At 36.4% G+C, this 24,568-nt stretch overlaps 1 protein-coding gene across 6 annotated transcripts in view; it reads left to right on the top strand.

The window, feature by feature from the left end:
* Positions 1-24,568, top strand: part of STX17 (syntaxin 17) — an 86,332-nt gene that overhangs the window by 37,351 nt on the left and 24,413 nt on the right. For all 6 annotated transcript variants that reach the window (XR_008713715.1, XR_008713714.1, XM_055578657.1 and 3 more), the window contains exons 4-6: positions 12,453-12,678; positions 21,578-21,693; positions 21,772-21,822. Coding sequence is in view for 4 of the 6 variants with exons in the window: in XM_055578657.1 (XP_055434632.1) it covers positions 12,453-12,678; positions 21,578-21,693; positions 21,772-21,822 (393 nt within the window). In the remaining 2 variants the exon portion in view is untranslated. The remainder of the gene's footprint in view (positions 1-12,452; positions 12,679-21,577; positions 21,694-21,771; positions 21,823-24,568) is intronic.

Below are 24,568 nucleotides of genomic sequence, written 5' to 3' on the forward strand. Positions count from 1 at the left end.
TTAAACTCCTACCAGTTCCTTCATATGCTTGCCAACACTTGATATGGTTAACCTTTTTAATTTTAGCCACTTTTTATAGGTCTGTAGTGGAATCTCATTGTCATTTTAATTTCATTTGACTAATGATATTTACATTGTAAATTTCTTAAGTAGTAGAATCTTACTTGAAGATAAACTATAATCAGTATACTATAAACCCTAAAATAACAAAGTTATAGCTAGCAAGACAAGAAAGAAGATAAATGGAATGAAAAATACTGAGTCAATTCAATACGTCTAGTTGAGGCTATGGTTTTTCCAGTGGTCATGTATGGATGTGAGAGTTGGACTATAAAGAAAGCTGAGCGCCGAAGAATTGATGCTTTTGAACTGTGGTGTTGGAGAAGACCCTTGAGAGTCCCTTGGACTGCAAGGAGATCCAACCAGTCCATCCTAAAGGAGATCAGTTCTGGGTGTTCGTTGGAAGGACTGATTCTGAAGCTGAAACTCCAATACTTTGGCCACCTGATGCGAAGAGCTGACTCATTTGAAAAGACCCTGATGCTGGGAAAGATTGAGGGCAGGAGGAGAAGGGGACGACAGAGGATGAGATGGCTGGATGGCATCACCAACTCGATGGACATGGGTTTGAGTGAGCTCTGGGAGTTGGTGATGGATGGGGAGGCTTGGCATGCTGCGGTTCATGGGGTTGCAAAGAGTTGGACATGACTGAGCAACTGAACTGAACTGAATTCAATACAAAACAGAAACTGAATTTCCATACTGTTCTCCATAGTGGCTGCACCAATTTACATTCCCACTAATGGTGTAGGCAAGTTCTGTTTTCTCCACATCCTCTCCAGCATTTAATGTTTGTAGATTTTTAAATGATGGCCTCCCCTCCCAGTCTTTATGCTGCTGTTGTCATATATTTTACTTATACTGATACATATGTTATATATTTCATAATGTTTAAACAGTTATCTTTTTCAAGTGATTTAGATATTAAGTGGGGGTGGGGAATCTTATTTATTTACTTCTGTTATTTCCATTTTTGGTGTGCTTAATGCCTTTATGTAAACCCATATTTTTATTTTATTAAAGCTTTTTAAATATAAATTTATTTATTTTAATTGGAGGCTAATTATTTAACAGTATTTTATTGGTTTTGCCATACATCAACATGAATCTGCCACGGGTGTACATGTGTTCCCCGTCCTGAACCCCCATCCCACTTCCCTCCCCATACCATCCCTCTGGGTCATCCCAGTGCACCAGCCCCGAGCATCCTGTATCATGCATCGAGCCTGGACTGGCAATTTGTTTCACATATGATATTATACATGTTTCAATACCATTCTCCCAAATCATCCCACCCTCACCTTCTCCCACAGAGTCCAAAAGACTGTTCTATACATCTGTGTCTCTTTTGCTGTCTCTCATACAGGGTTATTGTTACCATCTTTCTAAATTCCATATATATACATTAGTATACTGTATTGGTGTTTTTCTTTCTGGCTTACTTCATGCTGTAGAATAGGCTCCAGTTTCATCCACCTCATTAGAACGGATTCAAATGTATTCTTTTTAATGGCTGAGTAATACTCCATTGTGTATATGTACCACAGCTTTCTTATTTTATCCATTCGTCTGCTGATGGACATCTAGGTGGCTTCCATGTACTGACTATGATAAGCAGTGCTGCGATGAACATTGGGGTACACGTGTTTCTTTCAATTCTGGTTTCCTCGGTGCGTATGCCCAGTAGTGGGATTGCTGGGTCGTATGGCAGTTCTATTTCCAATTTTTTAAGGAATCACCACACTGTTCTCCATAGTGGCTGTACTAGTTTGCATTCCCACCAACAGTGTAAGAGGGTTCCTTTTTCTCCACACCCTCTCCAGCATTTATTGCATGTAGACTTTTGGATCGCAGCCATTCTGACTGGTGTGAAATGGTACCTCACTGTAGTTTTGATTTGAATTTCTCTGATAATGAGTGATGTTGAGCATCTTTTAATGAGTTTGTTAGCCATCTGTATGTCTTCTTTGGAGAAATGTCTGTTTAGGTCTTTGGCCTATTTTTTGATTGGGTCGTTTATTTTTCTGGAATTGAGTTGTAGGAGTTGCTTGTATATTTTTGATATTAATTATTTGTCCATTGCTTCATTTACTATTATTTTCTCCCATTCTGAAGGCTGTCTTTTCACCTTGCTTATGGTTTCCTTTGTTGTGCAGAAGCTTTTAATTTTAATTAGGTCCCATTTGCTTATTTTTGCTTTTATTTCCAATATTCTGGGAGGTGGGTCATAGAGGATCCTGCTGTGGTTTATGTTGGAGAGTGTTTTGCCTATGTTCTCCTCTAGGAGTTTTATAGTTTCTGGTCTAACATTTAGATCTTTAATCCATTTTGAGTTTATTTTTGTGTATGGTGTTAGAAAGTGTTCTAGTTTCATTCTTTTACAAGTGGTTGACCAGTTTTCCCAGCACCACTTGTTAAAGAGATTGTCTTTTCTCCATTGTATATTCTTGCCTCCTTTGTCAAAGATAAGTTGTCCATATGTGCGTGGATTTATCTCTGGGCTTTCTATTTTGTTCCATTGATCTATATTTCTGTCTTTGTGCCAGTACCGTACTGTCTTGATGATTGTGGCTTTGTAGTAGAGCCTGAAATAAGGCAGGTTGATTCCTCCAGTTCCATTCTTCTTTCTCAAGATTGCTTTGGCTATTCAGGGTTTTTTGTATTTCCATAAAAATTGTAAAATTATTTGTTCTAGCTCTGTGAAAAATACTGTTGGTAGCTTGATAGGGATTGCATTGAATCTATAGATTGCTTTGGGCAGTATACTCATTTTCACTATATTGATTCTTCCAATCCATGAACATGGTATATTTCTCCATCTATTAGTGTCCTCTTTGATTTCTTCCACCAGTGTTTTATAGTTTTCTATATATAGGTCTTTAGTTTCTTTAGGTAGATATATTCCTAAGTATTGTATTCTTTCCATTGCAATGGTGAATGGAATTGTTTCCTTAATTTCTCTTTCTGTTTTCTCATTATTAGTGTATAGGAATGCAAGGGATTTCTGGGTGTTGATTTTACATCCTGCAACTTTACTATAGTCATTGATTAGTTCTAGTAATTTTCTGGTGGATTCTTTAGGGTTTTCTATGTAGAGGATCATGTCATCTGCAAACAGTGAGAGTTTTACTTCTTCTTTTCCAATCTGGATTCCTTTTATTTCTTTTTCTGCTCTGATTGTTGTGGCCAAAACTAAACCCATATTTTTATATGGTATAATTTTCCTTTTGCCTGAAAGGCTTCCTTTAACATTTTTTTAGAGTGCAGTTTTGCTGTTGTTAATTTCCTTTGTGTATATATCTGAAGAGTCTTCATCTGGCCTTTGTTTTCAAAAGGAATTTTGCTGTATATAGAGTTCTGCATTGTGTTTTTCCTTCAGTACTTCAAAGATGTTCAACTGTCTTTTCAGTTGCATTGTTTTCAATGATAAATCTGTTTTATTTTTATCTTTATTCCTCTATAAGTAATATGTGTCTTTTCTCTTGGTACTTTTACAGCATTCATTTTATCAGTGGTTTTGAGCGCTTTGATTATAATGAGCCTTGGTGGAGTTTTCTTCATTTTTATTGTGCTTCAAATTTGTTGAGCTTCTTGCATCTCCTAGTTTATAGTTTGCATCAAATTTGGAAATTTTTTTGCCATTATGTCTTAAAATAGTTTTCTGTCCCTTCCTACCTCTGTTCTCCTTTAGAGACTCTAATTATATATATATACTATGCTACTTGAAGTTAGCTCACAGCTCACTGATGCTCTTTTAAATTTTTTGCATCCTGTTTTCTGTGTGTTTCATTTTATATATTTTCTATTTCTATGCCTTCATGTTCACTAGTATTAGCAGCAGCCATGTCTAATCTACTGTTAATCCATTCAGTGTATTTTTCATCTCTTATTATAATTTTCTGCTCTAAAATTTTGATTTGGGATTAATATCTTCCATGTCTCTACTTAACTTTTTAAACATATGAAATACAATTATAATACTTTCTATATGCTTCTCTGCTAATTGTAATTTCTGGGTCAGTTTCACCTGATTATTATTGTCTTTATTGGCCATGTTTTTCTCCCTCTTTGTATGTATGATAGTCTTTGCTTGGGTTACCTTTCCATGACTGGATGCTAGATAATTTTATATTCCTGTAACTCCTCTGAGCTTTGTTATGACACATAGTTAGGTTACTTGGAAAGAGTTTGATCCTTTTGGATCAAAAGGATCCTTACTTTATGTTTTATTAAAAGCTTGATTGGAACAATGCTTGGTCTAGGGCTACTTATTTTCCCATGACTGAAGTAAAAACCTTTCTGAGTATTCTACCCAATGCCCTATGAATTAAGAGTTTTTCCAGTTTATCTGGTGGGACACTTGCCAGCTTAGAATGAGTGCTGAGCACTGTTGCTTCTAATCTTTTTAGATGGTATTTTTCTCCAGCCTTGGGTGGTTTCCCCACATAAATGTTCTAATCAGTTCTTTGTCAGATACTTGAGGGTTACCCTTCTTCATATCTGCAGCGTTCTTTTTCTGTACAGCTCTTTGCTTCAGTACTCTGTTTGACAAACTCTGCAGAGACAGAAGTCTATCTGTTATGTTTTGAAACTGCAGGTATTGGGGTTGGCCAAAGCAAAAGAATAGGTTTAACGGTTTTATTATTTGGAATAAGAAATCGTTAAGAATAAGAAAGAGTTTGTGATCAAATTTTGAAACTAAGTGAAAAGTTGAAATTGTTACTACTCTAATAATTCAACGAAGAACATTAACTTGGCTTTTATAGAAACTTGGTCAGCAGTGATGATGCAGAGCTTGTTGAGAACACAGATTTCTGGGACTCACTTTAAAGATTCTGATTCAGTAGATGTCAGACCACATTTGGAAAGAAACTGCTCTACAGAGAGTCTGTCCCAGTTGCATAGGTAGCATAAATACAAAGAAAGTCAGGCATGGAACTGGTAGAAGTAAAATATGGCTTTTATTAGTACTAGGAGAAATACAGGATACTTGAGCTACTTTTTAATTTTTTTAAAGAAAAATTACAAGGCAAAGGCAATAGAAAAGAGAGGGAATGAGGAAGATATAGGGAGAAATGAGGATAGTAGATAAAAACTAGGAAAAACAGAAAAGATTAGACAGAAGCAAGGCCAGGTATCTTAAGGGAGAGAAAGAAGAGTAGACTCTGAAATGAATGTGATTAGGAGATAAATTCTTTTTAGGTTATTATGAATTCAGAGGAATTTAAACTTAAATTTTGACTTGAAATATTTGTGAGCTGATTAGTCAGGATTTAGAATTCCTGCCTACCACCCCCCCCCTTTTTTTTTAAATACGTTTGGTATTTATGCTTCTACTCTGATTGGAGTAGGTACTGTAGAACCTCAGGGAGGAAATTAAATCTAAGGCACTATTGCTTGTAAGATAGACCAGTATTTTCCTCTAAGAGGGATAAAGTGCTGCCAGTTAAATATGCTTTTTTTTTTTTTTTAAACCATCTCTTTTTAAGATATATTCCAGTTTCAGAGATGTTGGAAAGATGTGCCCTAAAATTGATGAAATACAGTATTTCCACTCCACCTTTATCTTTTTCTGATTGATTCTATTTTTTAATATTAGTCATCAAGAATGGCTCAAATCTCACCTCTGTCATGAAGCCTGTGTAGATCCTTACAGTGAGATGTTTCAAGATTCCTTTGAGCATGTTTCTTATGCCCCTTTCAGTTTTGAATATTCTTCTTAATGGAGAATCAAAAGCAAAATAGGAGCTAAGTAGTTCTGCTTTCTCTGTATCATCTGCTAACATTATACCATCTGCCCCAAGCAGTAGGCCTAAACCTTCTTTCTTGTTCCTCTTGCTCTGCATGTTTTTTAAATCTTTTTTATCATTCTTAACATTTTTCACCAGCCTCCGCTCATTCTGGGCTCTTACATACATGGTTCTTCTTTCACATCACTCTTTTGTGTTCATCCTTATTCACATGCCTTTCTTTTCATTCTTTTTTTTTTTTTAAAAAACAACTGTCTTAAAATTATGAACTTACAGCACACCTTACCCAGTCATATTGGATTTTTAAAGATGTCCCCCTTAACATTTTCCCTTCACCCATAGTAACAGAATTCTTAAAGTCTGACACTGTATTTTTGGCTGGGGATGTAACATCTTACAAATTCTATAGAAGAGGGAGAATATGTCACAGGCAAATGCTCATTAGCTGCAGAAACTTCCTAAAGCTTCTCCAAACTAATATTACCTAACATACTTCTGTGAACCGTGTAGCATTTAACCAGCTTTGTAACTGTAGTATAGGAAAGAATCACACAGCCAAGAGGTGGTATGTAGTGAACAGTATTGTTCCAGGGCTTGAGAACTGGACCTAATCCTAATTCTGCCACTGTGTTCAACTGGACTCTGGTTTCCTTACTGTAAAATTGTGAGGTTGAATGGATGATCTTATAAGCCCCTTAGAGTTCTATGATTTTTACATATAAAATTCTTAATATCATGTATCTTTAGTTTTTCCAGTTCACATTGGAATGGCAAGAGTGGATATAAAAGAAATATAAAGTCATGATAGGATAGAGGTACAACTTTTTGATTCACCCAGAAAATCTTATAAGATGCTTTAGTGTAGCTAAACTGGTTTTTTTTTTTTTTAGGATTGGCTTTAATTTTAATATAGTACAATAGATACTTTAGATTGTATTAAGGTGCCAAATAGCTAGGAATTATGTTTATAGTTTAATGGAAAGGTTGCTGACTTATAAGAATACCTGGGTTTTAACCTCAGCTTTGCTGGTATATAATTAAGTAAATCCTGAACAAATTTTGTTTTGATTTCTCTGTGTGTAATAATGTGAAATGTAAATATATGGACTATATCAGCTCACTGAAAGTAGGCACTTGAAACATTAAAGGAATCAATACTTTTTGTTCTGTCTACTGTGCAGGATTTGCATTTGTGTCTGTGAAAGTACATTAGGGGAAAATAATTTAAAATATATGAATAGAGATCTGCAATTTTAAAATAGGCATCATATATAGATCATTCCAGTATTCTTGCCTGGGAAGTTCCATGGACAGAGGAGACCGGCAGGCTATAGTCCATGGAGTTGCAAAGAGTCAGGCACAATTGAGCTACTGAGCACACATGCACAAATAGATCATTCTTACAAGTTCTGTTTAATTGTAAAAGAAAAATTGAATTTTATGTTTTCCAAGTATGCTACTGCTACTGCTAAGTCACTTCAGTTGTGTCTGACTCAGTGCGACCCCATAGAAGGAAGCCCACCAGGCTCCCCAGTCCCTGGGATTCTCCAGGCAAGAACACTGGAGTGGGTTGCCATTTCCTTCTCCAATGCATGAAAGTGAAAAGTGAAAGTGAAGTCGCTCAGTCGTGTCCAACTCTTTGCGACCCCATGGACTGCAGCCTACCAGGCTCCTCCATCCATGGGATTTTCCAAGCAAAAGTACTGGAGTGGGGTGCCATTGCCTTCTCCGTTTCCAAGTATAGACCCTTGAAAAAGATTAAAAGCTCCCTGGTTTATTTTATGAAGGTAGCACAGCCTGTTAGAGTGAGTTTAAACCTAGTGAAGGTAGCACTTACCTGTTAAGAGTAAGTTTAAACCTAGTGAAGTTAGCATAGACACACACACTGGTCATGAATGAATTTGTGCACACATATACACATTCACATACTCAACACGTACTAAAATTCCAACATATGGAGGCTGAACAACATGCTGCTGAATAACCAACAAATCACAGAAGAAATCAAAAAAGAAATCAAAATTTGCATAGAAATGAATGAAAATGAAAACACAACAACCCAAAACCTGTGGGACACGGTAAAAGCAGTCCTAAGGGGAAAGTTCATAGCAATACAGGCACACCTCAAGAAACAAGAAAAAAGTCAAATAAATAACCTAACTCTACACCTAAAGCAACTAGAAAAGGAAGAAATGAAGAACCCCAGGGTTAGTAGAAGGAAAGAAATCTTAAAACTTAGAGCAGAAATAGATGCAAAAGAAACAAAAGAGATCATAGCAAAAATCAACAAAACCAAAAGCTGGTTTTTTGAAAGGATAAATAAAATTGACAGACCATTAGCCAGACTCATCAAGAAACAAAGGGAGAAAAATCAAATCAATAAAATTAGAAATGAAAATGGAGAGATCACAACAGACAACACAGAAATACAAAGGATCATAAGAGAGTACTATCAACAATTATATGCCAATAAAATGGACAACGTGGAAGAAATGGACAAATTCTTAGAAAAGTACAACTTTCCCAAACTGGACCAGGAAGAAATAGAAAATCTTAACAGACCCATCACAAAGCACGGAAATTGAAACTGTAATCAGAAATCTTCCAGCAAACAAAAGCCCAGGTCCAGACGGCTTCACAGCCGAATTCTACCAAAAATTTAGAGAAGAGCTAACACCTATCCTGCTCAAACTCTTCCAGAAAATTGCAGAGGACGGTAAACTTCCAAACTCATTCTATGAGGCCACCATCACCCTAATACCAAAACCTGACAAAGATGCCACAAAAAAACAAAACTACAGGCCAATATCACTGATGAACATAGATGCAAAAATCCTTAACAAAATTCTAGCCATCAGAATCCAACAACACATTAAAAAGATCATACACCATGACCAAGTGGGCTTTATCCCAGGGATGCAAGGATTCTTCAATATCCGCAAATCAATCAATGTAATACACCACATTAACAAATTGAAAAATAAAAACCATATGATTATCTCAATAGATGCAGAGAAAGCCTTTGACAAAATTCAACATCCATTTATGATCAAAACTCTCCAGAAAGCAGGAATAGAAGGAACATACCTCAACATAATAAAAGCTATATATGACAAACCCACAGCAAACATTATCCTCAATGGTGAAAAATTGAAAGCATTTCCTCTAAAGTCAGGAACAAGACAAGGGTGCCCACTTTCACCATTACTATTCAACATAGTTTTGGAAGTTTTGGCCACAGCAATCAGAGCAGAAAAAGAAATAAAAGGAATCCAAATTGGGAAAGAAGAAGTAAAGCTCTCACTATTTGCAGATGACATGATCCTCTACATAGAAAACCCTAAAGACTCCATCAGAAAATTACTAGAACTAATCAATGACTATAGTAAAGTTGCAGGATATAAAATCAACACCCAGAAATCCCTTGCATTCCTATACACTAATAATGAGAAAACAGAAAGAGAAATTAAGGAAACAATTCCATTCACCATTGCAATGGAAAGAATAAAATACTTAGGAATATATCTACTTAAAGAAACTAAAGACCTATATATAGAAAACTATAAAACACTGGTGAAAGAAATCAAAGAGGACACTAACAGATGGAGAAATATACCATGTTCATGGATTGGAAGAATCAATATAGTGAAAATGAGTATACTGCCCAAAGCAATTTATAGATTAAATGCAATCCCTATCAAGCTACCAACAGTATTTTTCACAGAGCTAGAACAAATAATTTCACAATTTGTATGGAAATACAAAAAATCTCGAATAGCCAAAGCTATCTTGAGAAAGAAGAATGGAACTGGAGGAATCAACCTACCTGACTTCAGGCTCTACTACAAAGCCACAGTTATCAAGACAGTATGGTACTGGCACAAAGACAGAAATATAGATCAATGGAACAAAATAGAAAGCCCAGAGATAAATCCACGCACATATAGACACCTTATCTTTGACAAAGGAGGCAAGAATATACAAAAGAGAAAAGACAATCTCTTTAACAAGTGGTGCTGGGAAAACTGGTCAACCACTTGTAAAAGAATGAAACTAGAACACTTTCTAACACCATACACAAAAATAAACTCAAAATGGATTAAAGATCTCAACGTAAGACCAGAAACTATAAAACTCCTAGAGGAGAACATAGGCAAAACACTCTCTGACATACATCACAGCAGGATCCTCTATGACCCACCTCCCAGAATATTGGAAATAAAAGCAAAAATAAACAAATGGGGCCTAATTAACCTTAAAAGCTTCTGCACATCAAAGGAAACTATTAGCAAGGTGAAAAGACAGCCTTCAGAATGGGAGAAGATAATAGCAAATGAAGCAACTGACAACTAATCTCGAGAATATACAAGCAACTCCTACAGCTCAACTCCAGAAAAATAAATGACCCAATCAAAAAATGGGCCAAAGAACTAAATAGACATTTCTCCAAAGAAGACATACAGATGGCTAACAAACACATGAAAAGATGCTCAACATCACTCATTATCAGAGAAATGCAAATCAAAACCACATGAGGTACCATTTCACACCAGTCAGAATGGCTGCGATCCAAAAGTCTACAAGTAATAAATGCTGGAGAGGGTGTGGAGAAAAAGGAACCCTCTTACACTGTTGGTGGGAATGCAAACTAGTGCAGCCACTATGGAGAAAAGTGTGGAGATTCCTTAAAAAACTGGAAATAGAACTGCAATCCCACTGCTGGGCATACACACTGAGGCAACCAGAAGGGAAAGAGACACGTGTACCCCAATGTTCATCGCAGCACTGTTTATAATAGCCAGGACATGGAAGCAACCTAGATGTCCATCAGCAGATGAATGGATAAGAAAGCTGTGGTACATATACACAATGGAGTATTACTCAGCCATTAAAAAGAATACATTTGAATCCGTTCTAATGAGGTGGATGAAACTGGAGCCTATTATACAGAGTGAAGTAAGCCAGAAAGAAAAACACCAATACAGTATACTAACACATATATATGGAATTTAGAACGATGGTAACAATAACCCTGTGTACGAGACAGCAAAAGAGACACAGATGTATGGAACAGTCTTATGGACTCTGTGGGAGAGAGAGAGGGTGGGAAGATTTGGGAGAATGGCATTGAAACATGTAAAATATCATATATGAAACGAGTCACCAGTCCAGGTTCGATGCACGATACTGGATGCTTGGGGCTGGTGCACTGGGATGACCCAGAGGGATGGTATGGGGAGGGAGAAGGGAGGAGGGTTCAGGATGGGGAACACATGTATACCTGTGGCGGATTCATTTTGATGTTTGGCAAAACTAATACAATTATGTAAAGTTTAAAAATAAAATAAAATTTAAAAATAAAATAAAATAAAATAAAATTCCAAATAAAGTATTAGCAAATTGAATCGCACAGTGTATTAACAAATTGTATGTATTGACCAGGAAGGGTCTATCTCAGAAATATTCAAATGGCTCTATACCATGAAATTTACCCATAATTCATTATATCAATACATTAGAGGAAAATTTATGATTATGCCAATAGGCGATTTTTAAAAGAGAGAAAAGCATTTCATAAAAATCCAACAACTTCACTCAGAAATTCAAATAAAACAGCGAGATAACACGTAGTACTGGCAGTATATGGGGAAATGGAAACTCAGACATTAGTGGTAGTGTGAATTGTTAAGCCTTTCAGGGAAAAACTGGTAATAGTTTTTGAAATAAAAATGCATATTATCCTCTGAATAAGTAGTCTAACTTTGGGGAATCATTCCTACAAAATATAGTATAATACTATATACTAGAATACTAATATGTACTGTTACTATTTATTAGGATTTATGTGCATGCATCCTCAGTCATGTCTGACTCTTTGTGACCCCATGGACTGTGCCTGCCAGGCTTCTCTGTCCATGGGATTATCCCAGCAAGGATATTGGAGTGGGTATCCATTCCCTTCTTGAGGGGATCTTCCCGACCCAGGGATCAAACTCATGTCTCCTGCGATCAGGATTTATAGTCTAGTACATTTGTTTCATAGTTTGTAATAGCTAAAAACTGGAAACGACATGAACGACTGTTGATCACTGGAAGAGTGACTGAGTAAATTATATTATATCAGTACAATGGAATATGGTACAGTCATTGACCAGGAAGGATATCCATTATGATATTGTTAAGTTGGGGAGTGAAAGTTTGTCAGTTATAGATTATTCTGCATAATCTACAGTTCATTTTTTGTGAAAAGGTCTATATATGCTAATATTTGTATGAGCAGATTGAAGTATGCAGAAAGACTGGGTTAAAAGAAGTGGTAGACTTGATGAAGTGAGGAAATCATTGTTTTTCTTGATGTGTTTCTGCAGTGTTTCATTTTTTATGAAGAATATTTGTTACCTTTGTAATAATCACATTTAATGAAGGATAAATGCTAAATTCAGAATATGAGGATATGAGTTCTAAAGAAGCTGGACTTGGCCAGAGATATAAAAAATAGAAAAGTACTAATTAATACTGTCTGCTCTATAGAATACTTGTAATCATTTCCATTCAAAGACATTATCACAGTTTGGCTCTGAATGTAAAGATATTTTATATTAAGAGATGGTAGCTTTAATGATTTTTTTTTTTCTTTTACAGCAACTCCGCTCCAATATCCGAGAAATGGAGAAGCTTTGCTTGAAAGTGCGAAAGGATGACCTAGGACTTCTGAAGAGAATGATAGATCCTGTTAAAGAAGAAGCATCAGCGGCAACCGCAGAATTTCTCCAACTCCATCTGGAATCTGTAGAAGAACTTAAGAAACAATTTAATGATGAAGAAACTTTTTTACAGCCTTCTTTGACCAGATCCATGACTGTTGGCGGTAATGTACTAAGTCTTATTCTTGATTGTAGTATTGTAATGCAGTTAATTGAGTTCACTTCTTGTACTGATATTGTAGATTTGAAAATTATATATAAATCTCCAGGGATACCTCCTAGTTCAGTATGCTGAATTCTTGGACCCTGAGTGTGACTGGAAATGCATATCCTAAACATTTCATGTGTATTAGTTGCTCAGTCGTGTCCGACTCTTTGTGACCCTGTAGACTGTAGCCCATCAGGCTCCTCTACCCATGGAATTCTCCAGACAAGAATACTGGAGTGGGTTGCCATTCTTTTCTCCAAAACATTTTATAGGATTAAAAAAAATAGAGGCTATGCTGTATAGTGTGAAACATAAAGGCTTCAAGTACCTACTTGTTCATACATTAAAAATAAGTTTTAAAATATTTCCTAAGGAGAATGTCATCCTGGTCTGCAGAGTACTTCTCCCTCATCTCCAGGTACAGGGGCAGCCTAGCCAGGCATGCTTCTTTCTGAGGCATTCTAGTTTTCAGAGCGCATGTCAGATCTACCTCTCATAAAAATCTACATTGGGGGTCACACCATTAATTTTTATGAAGTGATACTCTAAGGAAGAGGCCAGTAAAACCTGTTATTATAGCTCCTCTAAGGATGTAATTGATAATTGTTGATTACATTAAACAATGTATGTATAAAGAAACCTGAAAAAAATTATTGGTTTAATTAGTACTACTTCAAAGCAGTTAATCTTTTTTATTCTTATAGATACTGAATGGCATAACTAACAAAGTTTCTCTACTTGAGTTGTTTACTAGAATGTGAAAGAAAGTGAAAGTCGCTGTCATGTCTGACTCTTGGTGACCCCATGGACTCTAGCCTGCCAGGCTCCTCTGTCTATGGAATTTTCCAGGCCAGAATACTGGAGTGAGTAGCTGTTCCCTTCTCCAAGGATCTTCCTAACCCAGGGATCAAACCCAGGCCTCCCGCATTGCAGGCGGATTCTTTACTGACTGAGCCATCAGGGAAACCTAAGAATACTGGAGTGGGTAGCCTGTCCCCTCTCCAGTGGATCTTCCTGACCCAGGAATCGAAATGGGGTCTCCTGCATTGCAGGCGGATTCTTTATCAGCTGCATTACCAGGGAAGTTTACTAGAATACTTAAATATAAATTTTTTAACTGCCAAAAGCCTAAATTTTGAATTTTCCTGGCTTGATTTTGTAATTACTGCCCTTGTTTTTCTTTTGAATTTCTCTTTTTAATTTACGCATCCTGTTATATTTTATACATGTTTTAAGCCACCTTAAAACTTTATGGAAAAGATGGGGTATAAATAAATTGTTGTTTTTCAGTTGCTAAGTAGTGTCCAACTCTTTGCAACCCCATGGACGGCAACAGCCCAGGCTCCTCTGTCTTCCACTGTCTCCTGGAATTTGTTCAAATTGATGTCCATTGAGTCAGTGATGCTTTCTAACCATTTCATCCTCTGCCACCCCCTTCTCCTTTTGTCTTCTATCTTTCCCAGCATCAGGGTCTTTTCCAATGAGTGGGGTCTTTTCCATTGAGTTGGCTCTTTGCATCAGGTGGCCAAAGTATTGGATCTTCAACTTCAGCATCAGTCCTTCCAATGATATTCACGGTTGATGTCCCGTAAGACTGACTGATTTGATATTCTTGCAGTCCAAGAGTCTGTCAAGAGTCTTCTCCAGCACCACAGTTTGAAAGCATCAATTCTTTGGTGCTCAGCCTTCTTTATGGTCCAACTCTCACATCTGTATATAACTACTGGAAAAAGTTATGTCACTGCTTTTTAATATGCTGTCTAGGTTTGTCATACACACACACATACACACACACACGTTAGTCACTTAGTTGTGTCTGACTCTGCGACCCCATGGGCTGTGGTCTGCCAGGCTCCTCTGTCCATGGAATTCTCTAGGCAAGAATACTAGAGTGGGTTGCTGTTCCCTTCTCCAGGGGATATTCCCAACCCAGGGATCGAACCCAGGTCCCCCACATAGCAGGCAGCATCTACCATGTGAGCCATCAGGGAAGCCCTGTTTGTCATAGCCTTCCTTCTAAGGAGCAAGCATCATAATTTCATGGCTGTGGTCACCATTTACAGTGATTTTTGAGCCCAAGAAAATAAAATCTGTTACTGCTTCCACTTTTTCCCCCTTTTATTTGCCAGGAAGTGATGGGACTGGATGCCATGATATTAGTTTTTCTAATGTTGAGTTTCCCAGGTGGCCCTAGTGGTAAAGAATTCACCTGCCAGTGCAGGAGATGTAAGAGATGTGGGTTCAGATCCTGGGTTGGGAAGATCCTCTGCAGGAGGGCATGGCAACCCAATCTAGTATTCTTGCCTGGAGAATACCATGGACAGAGGAGCCTGGTGGTCCATAGTCCATAGGGTCGCAAAATGTTGGACATGACTGAAGCAACTTAACATGCACACATGGCAGTATTCTTGCCAGGAGAATCTTATGGGCAGTGGAGCCTGGCAAGCTGCAGTCCATGATATTTCAAAGCATCTGAAGACAACAATAAATAAATTACAAATTAGAATACAATCTGAGAGATGTTACATCTGACCAGTTTTCCTCTTTTTATTTACCTAGAAAGTAGGAGGCTCCTGTATCACTCCCTGGCTCCAAAACCTGATTGTTTTAATACTATATTTTCAGTGCTAATGAATCCAATTTTACAGGACTTTTTTTTTTTTTTTTTAATAGAAGAAACATTTAGGCCATTATTCAGAGTTTCTGGATAATCTTACTTTTATGGTCTCCTCAGTACCTAAGCATATAGTACATAGAACTTGGCACATAGTGGACCATTAATAAATGTGTTATAAGTATGAATGAATAAAAATCTTTTTAGAGACAGTTTTGTAATTTCAGATGTGCTCTAGTAACTTCACTGTGTAGATAACCACTGTCTAACAACACTACCCAAAGTATTGTTTTGGGTAGAAAGAAATCTTAGCACTCAACCTTTGTTGAAGAGTATTTAGGAAGAATTCTTTTTACTGTTTATATCATTGTGTTCATATAGAATTATCACTTCCATAATGATGTGGCTAAATGCTGTTCTAACTATGAAGTATAAAGCTATGCTTTCTGTTTATGCATAGAGAAACTGGGCCTTGTAAGTTCCATGAGATTAAGGAGTCATCTTATTTACCAGACCCTGTGACAGTTCTGACGGTAGTAATAACAGTGAAGATGGTGGATTTTCTGGAAAGAATCACTGGTATCAGTCTCTTCTGCTATTTAGTTTTGAATTGCCCATCACCAGCAATTCCCTCACAAACAAAAATTTTGAGTTCTATTTAAGTATTTTAGCCTGAATTTGCATTTTATTATTGCATTGTTTGTGTTTTTACTAGCAGAATTGCTTGGGCTCAACAAATTTGGTTTAACGTGTCATCAGAGGAATTGGGTGATTATTAGAAAAAGGCAGCTTACCCAGTTTGCTGGCAATTAACTTTCTCTGTAGGTAGCTGACTGGTATTTAAAAAAAAAAGTGATGGGAAAATTTGAGGAAGCATGTATATGGAGAAAGTGAAGAAGACTGGGGCAGAGCTAGAGGGTGAGGGAGAAGAAATAGCAGGTGAAATTTGTTTTCCAACTCGGTTGATTCTCAAACTTCTCATTTCATGGAGCACCAGATTAGCTAAAGAACTAATCACTTGCTACTGAGAGAAACTATGAAATTAAATCTCTGCGTCTAGTGCAGATTTGATTGAAACAGTCATTCCATTTATGAGATCAGATACCTGAATCTCATAATCTAAAACATCTAAAAAAACTCATAATCTAAAACACTGTGTATAGTTTCAAATTCTGAACAGTCTTCTGGTCAGATTGTGCTTTGACTTTGTATCCATTGCCAACATTCAGCAGTTAAAATTAACTGTCTCACTCAGTGCCTGAGTATTTCACCAAACATGAAGTTTCTACTAGGTTGTGTTAAATCCATAAATATTAACAAGTAATTGAGAGGGTGGGAAAGGATAATAATCAAAAGGAAATAACTGATTTACATAAGATGTTAATAGTGGGGAAAGAACTGGGTTTGCTCTATGTGTGGTCTTCTAGCTATAGACTCTTTTCTGTCATCCTACATGTTTTTATCCTGTGCTCTCTGGGTTTTTTTTTTTTTTTTCCTCTTTTCCTATTTTTGCTTCTGGTACTCATAACAGTAGTGACAGCTTATACAGAAAAAAAAGAAAAGTGATTTGCACAGAAATTTAAGTGCCTTAAAATGCTTTTTCCTTTAAAAATTCAATCTGATTATAAATAAATTGCTTGGAAACATGAGAGCAGAAATTCAGGAGCAATGCCACATTTCCATGACTGAGATCAAAATACAAAAATAGTTTTTCATTTACAGATAGAAATAAGTAGAATAGAATGTTTTATGTTCTCTGGAGAATGAAAGAAGACTATTACGTTTAGGGGGAAGCTGTGATGATTTTGCTGTATCTTTTGTCCAGATTCTGAGAGTTTCTAAAGCACATCTTCTCTGCCAATCTTGCTTGATCTGAGAAACTCCCTTCTGTCTCAGTTGTGTATCTAGTTTCATTTTTAGCATATTGCTTCCCACCAAGAGAAGTGATGAGCCTCCAAATTTGATTTCAAGTCATATAGAGCAAATCAGTGCTTCTCTCTGTCTTTGTCTTTCTTACTTCCCATCCAGCTCACACACTTCACCAGTGCAATAGGAACAGAATCTTACTACATTTTAAACAACTATTCACAAAAGAAGAGTCCAACATTAAAACTGCTGGGAACTTCAGACCAGCATGTTGAATTTGATGAAATACTAGATTTTATCACAGGTATATGTATACTGTTATTGAACACATTGTGAATCATGTAGATGTTTTTATATATTACTTAGAAGGTGTCTTTTGAATTGACTTTAATTTTCTTAAAAATGCTCCTTTGGAGCTAAGTTAAGCCATGTTTCCAAATTCACTTTATCTTGATAGGTAGGTTTATATAGATGAACAATAAAGTAATTTCAGTATGATAAAGCTGTTAGAACATGAAAGAATTCAGGAAATGCTTTTGAATTAACTTAGATTTAAAATGGAACTTTTCCTAATGTAAAATGTAGTGGAAGTTCCTTAAATATTGTGTTGTAATTCTTACTGGAATCATTACCCTTCCTGATATGTGGAGAAAGATGGGGGAGGGTATAGTGAGACTAGTTTGGACACATAGAAGGAAAAAGTCTTATGTCTATGTTGCTAAGCTTACTTTTCATATCAACTAAAAATATCTTAATGTTTGAGTTTATAGTCAATAATGTTTTAAATAAATAGAATCTGAATAACACTGCTAAGTGATTCCATATTCCACATAGACTTTACACTTGCAGTTGTTTGCAAGTGAGTGAAACTGAGATTATTATACAACGATAGCAGTTTTGACTTCAGTGGACAGGGTAAGAATTCTTTGGCTGTCTTTCCTGCAGCTATAATCTCTCTGTGTTTTGCCTCATTATGTCTATAGTAGTTTGTAAAAGTTCAAAGTCAATGGATGAACACTGAGGTAGTGATTTTGAATACAAGCTGGAATAAATGAATTACGGAAGTTGTAGAAATTAAGAGGTTCCTTTCTTGTTAGTCATGCCTTGAATTGATTAGCAATGTTCTGAGTTGTAAGTTTACAGCAGGATTTTCCATGGAAGAGAACAGATTTCTTTGTTCTAAGACTCCATTTGAACTAAGATGCATACGCAGTTTGGTTTCAAGTGAAACGTAAATGACTTAAACATTTAATTATTTTTTTCATTGAGGGAAATCTTTTATGTTTGCTTAAAATGTCAAACATTTCCCATCCCTTCATTTTTAGATCAAGAATTTTTGTATGATAATCCCTCCTCATTTTGTTACACATCCTGGCATACTGCATTGGAAGCTTCTCTAATAGTACAATAATTATGGCTTTAAAAAGTCAATTTTGAGTGATATTTACAAAGTTTGGCTTTACATTTGATCTGTTAATGAAAAGAGGTATCATTATTTATCATTCTATTAAGGAAGTTGGAGTTCTTATTACAAATGGAATAAGTAGGAGAAAGATCTTACAGTAATTAATTACTTTGATTGAAGTAAAAAGTTTTTTTATGTGATAACTTAGGACATGGAGTAAATAACTCTCCTAAATGCTTGTAAAAATCAGAGCTTTTAATATGTTGGATATTTGCCATATGTTGTAATGTAAAACTTTGTATGTGTTGTTTTTGCTCTACCTTTAAGGTAGGGAAATATATTCATTTTAGTTAAGATTCAAAATTAAAAGAACACTGTCAATTCTGATAAACCTACAAATTTTTAACTTTTAATCAACTGACTGTCCTTCCTAAACAATTCAAATAGGTTTTATTTCTTAAGAGGTAAAACATTCACAAACTGATATGGGGAGAAAGTAAAATAGTAATGCAGTTTTATAAAATACCATTCAGAGGGGCTTCCCTGATAGCTCAGATGGTAAAATCAGCAATCCAAGAGACCTGGGTTCAATTCCTGGGTCAGTAAGACCCCCTGGAGAAGGGAATGGCACCCACTCCAGTATTCTTGCCTGGAGAATTCCATGGGCAAAGGAGCCTGGCGGGCTACAGCCCATGGGATCGCAAAAAGTTGAACACAACTGAGCGACTAACACAACCACATAGGCTTAGATGAAAAGAGAAATTGGTAGAAAAGATGAACTTAAGGGTCATAATGACTTACTTTTAGGAATACATCAAGTCACATCACTATGTTACTTTCCTGCTTATAACCTTTAGTAGACTTCCATGGTCTTCCAAATAAAGTCCAAAGTCTTTAACTGGGCTGCAAGGTCCCTCCTAACCATCTATAATGTCTTATACTTACAGCTGTACGTTTTCAACTTTATGCTTTGGCAAGACCAGACTGCTGATTTTATGTTAAGCTATATTGGGTATTTTTTGAGGACCTTTTTCATGTTGGTCTCTCTATTTAGAATTTATATTCCTGTCTTATTAGCCTAGTAAGAAAAAATTAACCTTTTTTAGTAAGTTGTTCCATAAACTGCACACCACACCAAACTTGGTCAGACACCATGCCCAGCTTGAAACTCCCATAAACACTGTAGGTATCTGTATCTATTTATCTAGATATCAGTGCAGTCTCTTATTGTTTTAGGATTGTCTGTTTGTATGTTTACTTTTCTAGAATGTAAGTTCTTTGAGAACAGCTACTTTGTACTGTTCACTTTTTTATCTTTGATGCTCAACCCAAAACATAATGGATGCTCAGAAATATTAAAGTACTAGATGTTTTGAGCTTTCAGTAAGGAAGACAAAGGGAAGTAGACCTTCAGATCTCATCTCTCCATTTCCACTGCCACTGTTCTAGAGCACACCATCATCATTTAGCACCAGACACATTGAAAAGCCTCCCAACTGGTTTTCACTCTGATTTTTTGCCTTTCAACTCCATCATTAATCTGTTCTTCACACTACAGCTGTGGTTACCTGTCTAAATCTGAAATCTGATTATGGCACCCTCAATTTCCCAATAGTCTCCAAATCCTTTTAAAAGTTCCATATTGATCTTAAGAGAAAGACAGAGAACTCTTTGATGTAATTTACAATGGCATAAATGATGTCACCTTAGATTTCCAGCCTCAACCGTTGCTTTCTCTTGTCATAGTCTGTGCTTCAGCTATACTGACTGGTTTCAGTTCTTAAACTTAAGCACGTTAGTCTTTCTGACCTTAATATTCTCTCCTTCCCCCTTCACGATTGCCCCAGTTCAGCACTATAATTTCTGTTCATCCTCAGGCTTTAGCTTCACAACCTTGTCAGATCATTCTTTCTCTACAAGTCTCAGTTAAATACCTTTATTCTGTGCTCACATAGCATACCATACTTAACCCATATCATAGTTCTTTTCAGACTGTACTGAACTTGGCCTGTAAACATGTCTATATCACACATTATATAGTAAACTCCATTAACAATAACAGCAGTGACAGTATTCTTAATAGATAAGCTAGGCACCATTTAAAATAAACATCACCTTATTTTACAAATGAGGGAAATAAGCCAAAGAAATCAAAGAGCTAGTAAATAGGCAAACTAGAATTCTAACCCAGGTCTTTCCAACTAGGCCGATACTCCTAACCACTATGACTTCTTGGAACTGATTGACCTTAGCACATTGATTGGCATATAGTAGGCATTTTATAAATATCAGTTTAATGACATTGGTAAAACCAAGGAGGAGGTAATAAGAAAGACTTGAAGGTAGAGTTTGGAGTATAAATTCATCTTTATAGCAGTGTTAATGACTAAAGGCTTAAAGGGTTGATGACTTTTTAAAATTCAGAAAAGACATAGAAGAATGAAGGCACAGGTCAGAAAAATTACTCTGAGGAGAAGGATGACAGTATGTGCAAAAGGATACATATGGTAAGAGGTGTTTAATAACAAAGTTACTATTACCAAAAATGACTGATTTTTCATTGCTAAAAATGCATCATTTCCTTACTTTTAAAATCTTGTGATCTGATGTGTATTACTAAAATAGCCAAAGAAAATGTTGCTGATTTAGCAATGAAAAGTGTTATTTCGACTAGGTTATCTGTTCATAGAACATTGGCCAAATAGAACAGTTCTACTTTATGCTACTTTAGCTTCTAGCCCTGGTTGTTCAGATTAAGTAGTAATTTTGTAGTAATTTTCTTAGATGATTTTGTAGAATAATTAAAGAAATAGTGTTTGTTAACTAACCTCCCCATAGATAATCAATTTACTTTTAGCCTGAACTTAATTAGTAAGCATTTCACATGGTAATTGTTTCATGGAATTGATTCATGCTACCATCTTTCTAACAAAGCAGATATACTCTAAACATGAGGCTATGTTCATCCAGGAACATTTCACAGTACTGAAGATGAAGCTGATCCTCAGAGTATGACTCAGATTTATGCGTTGCCTGAAATTCCTCGAGATCAAAATGCTGCAGAATCATGGGAGACCTTAGAAGCGGTATGTTAGAAATGATTTTCCTTTTGGCAGCTGTGAGGCGTGAAAGTAAGTAATTTCCTCTTTCTCTCTCTTTTTAAGGACTTAATTGAACTTAGCCAACTGGTCACTGATTTCTCTCTCCTAGTGAATGTAAGTATATAACTGTTTTTGACTCAGAGATGTTAGATTAATAGAATAAGAGGCTTTTATCAATTACTAGACTTTGACTAGAATTTTAATAGAATTTACAATTTCTAAGACTGGTATTGAGCTATGGACTGAAGTCTTAAGTGTCCTCAAATCCCACTTCAATTAAAAAAAATTATTAAGCATTTTTTTTATATAGAATATACTGGGTATTAGGGTTCTGACAAGATTGTATATAGAAATAAATGAATCCTGCTCTCTGCCTTCAGGGATTTACAGTGGGTGGCCATAAACTTGGACCCCACCAAAACAGAAATTTCAAGAATTATTGTTAAATGTAAAAATAAGCTATGAAAAGTATTATTGGCTCCAAGGAGAAGTGTTTAATTCCAAGGGAAAGTTGCAGGTGTCATGGCACATTAAGAATAGTGTCATAAGATAGGTAGCATTTGCCTTGAGCCTTGGAAATTGAGTAAAATTTCCACAGGTGGGAATGAGGGGTGCAGTTGAAAATATCTAAACAAAAACATAGAGTACAAAAGTGTATGGGCTTCCTGGGTGGCTCAGTTGGTAAAGAATCCGCTTGCAATGCGGGAGACCTGGGTTTGATACCTGGGTTGAGAAGATCCTCTGGAGGGAGGGCATGGCATCCCACTCCAGTATTCTTGCCTGGAGAATCCCCATGGACAGAGGAGCCTGGCAGGCTGCAGTCCATGGGGTCGCAAAGTGTTGGAGCACAACTGTCCTTTCAGGAATAACAAGTGTTAACAATGTGACTAATGCATAAGGTACCATGGGTAAACTAAGCAAGGAGATTGAGATGCCATTGAAAGCCATACCAAAGAATTTGAACTTTACTTTGTAGATATTAAAGAGCCAGTGGGTTTTTGAGTAGATAGAGCGATGTGATAGTCTGTACTTCAGAAAGATCACTATTAGCCGTGTGAATAATTGCCCTGGGCGGGAGGAGAATATAGGTGGAAGGACCTTTGGAATCAATTGCAAGAGTTTCACTGAGTGCATGGCAATACAAATATTAATACAAATGTAAAAGGCAGCATCGAGGCATTTCTGGGGTCAATTTATAAGAAATTGGAGAAAGGTGGAAGAGTCAAAATAAATTAAGGCTTTTTTCTACATAATTGGGTGGCCAGTGATACTGTTAACAAAGATTGGGGAACAAAAGTAGATTTGGTGGCAAAGATAGAACAGATTTTCTGTCATTATTTTTGTAAGTTACTCTTATTTTCCTTCCCAGGAATTATGGGAAGGGGTGTGTGTGTGTGTGTGTACACAGGTGCATGTCTGTTTCTGCATATGCTTCTGTTTGGGTTTAGTTCATTGTTCTTGACAAACTATGAGTTAGGGGTTGTACATCTTTGAATTATGGTTTCCCTGACATTTGGCTATAAATATAGGAAGTTCCTAGGTCACACAATCTCAGGTTTGGAATTGGAAAGGACTTACGAGGCCTATTAATCTGATGCTTCTACTCTTGCTCCAGCTTCTGAAATAGATGATCTTTTGCTTCCTTTTGAACAATCACAGTGCAGAGATACACTCATTCCATTTGGAGGTGCTAACTCCTAGAAGTTTTTTTCTTATGTAAAGTAAACTTTGCCCTTAATAACTTCCCTCTGGTACTTTTGCTCTCTGAAACCCTGTCCTGAAAAAGTCTTTTTTCCTTATAAAAGTTTTTCACCACAACCAACATAATACTCAACAGTGATAAGCTGAAAGCCTTCCCACTAAAATCTGGAGCAAGACAGGGAGGCCCACTCTCACCGCTTCTATTCACCATAGAATTGGAAGTCCCAAACATGGGAATCAGACAAGAAAAAGAAAGGTATCCAAATTGGAAGAGAAGAGGTAAAATTGTCAGTGTATGTAAATAACATAATTCTCTGTTGATGGACATTTAGGGTGCTCCCATGTTTTGGCTATTGTAGAGTGCTGCTGTGAACATTGGGGTGAATGTGTCTTTTCAAATTATAGTTTTCTCCAGATATATGCCCAGGAGTGGTATTTTTGGATCATATGGGAACTCTATTTTTAGTGTTTTGAGGAACTTCCATACTGTTTTCCAGAGTGACTGTACTAATTTACATTCTCATCAGCAGTGTAGGAGGATTCCCTTTTCTCCACACCCCCTCTAGCATTTGTTATTTGTAGACCTTTTAATGATACCCATTCTTACTGGTGTGAGGTGATACCCCATTATAGTTTTGATTTGCATTCCTCTAATAATTAGAGATATTGAGCATCTTTTCACATGCCTATTGGCTATCTGTATGTTTATTTCATTGGCTATCTGTATGTTTATTTCAATCTTCTGCCCATTTTTAGATTGGATTGTTTGTCCTTTTTGTTATTGAGTTGTATGCACTGTTTGTATATATTGGAAATTAATCTCTTGTTGGTCACATCATTTGCAAATATTTTCTCCCAGTCTGTAGATTGTCTATTTTTTTTAAAGTGATTTTCTTTGCTGTGTAAAAACATATAGGTTTGAGTAGACCCCACTTGTTTATTTTTGCTTTTATTTCTATTACCTTGGGAGCCTGACTTAAGGAAACATTGCTGTAATTTATATCAGAGAATGTTTTGGCTATGTTCACTTTATGGTGTCTGTCTTACATTTAGGTCTTTATGCCATTTTGAGTTTATGTTTGTGCATGGTGAGAGAGTATGTTCTAACTTCATTGATTTACATGTGGCTCTCCAACACCACTTGCTGAGGAGACTGTCT

The sequence above is a fragment of the Bubalus kerabau genome, chromosome 4, assembly GCF_029407905.1.
Source record: "Bubalus kerabau isolate K-KA32 ecotype Philippines breed swamp buffalo chromosome 4, PCC_UOA_SB_1v2, whole genome shotgun sequence".
In the NCBI taxonomy this organism is placed as follows: domain Eukaryota; kingdom Metazoa; phylum Chordata; class Mammalia; order Artiodactyla; family Bovidae; genus Bubalus; species Bubalus kerabau.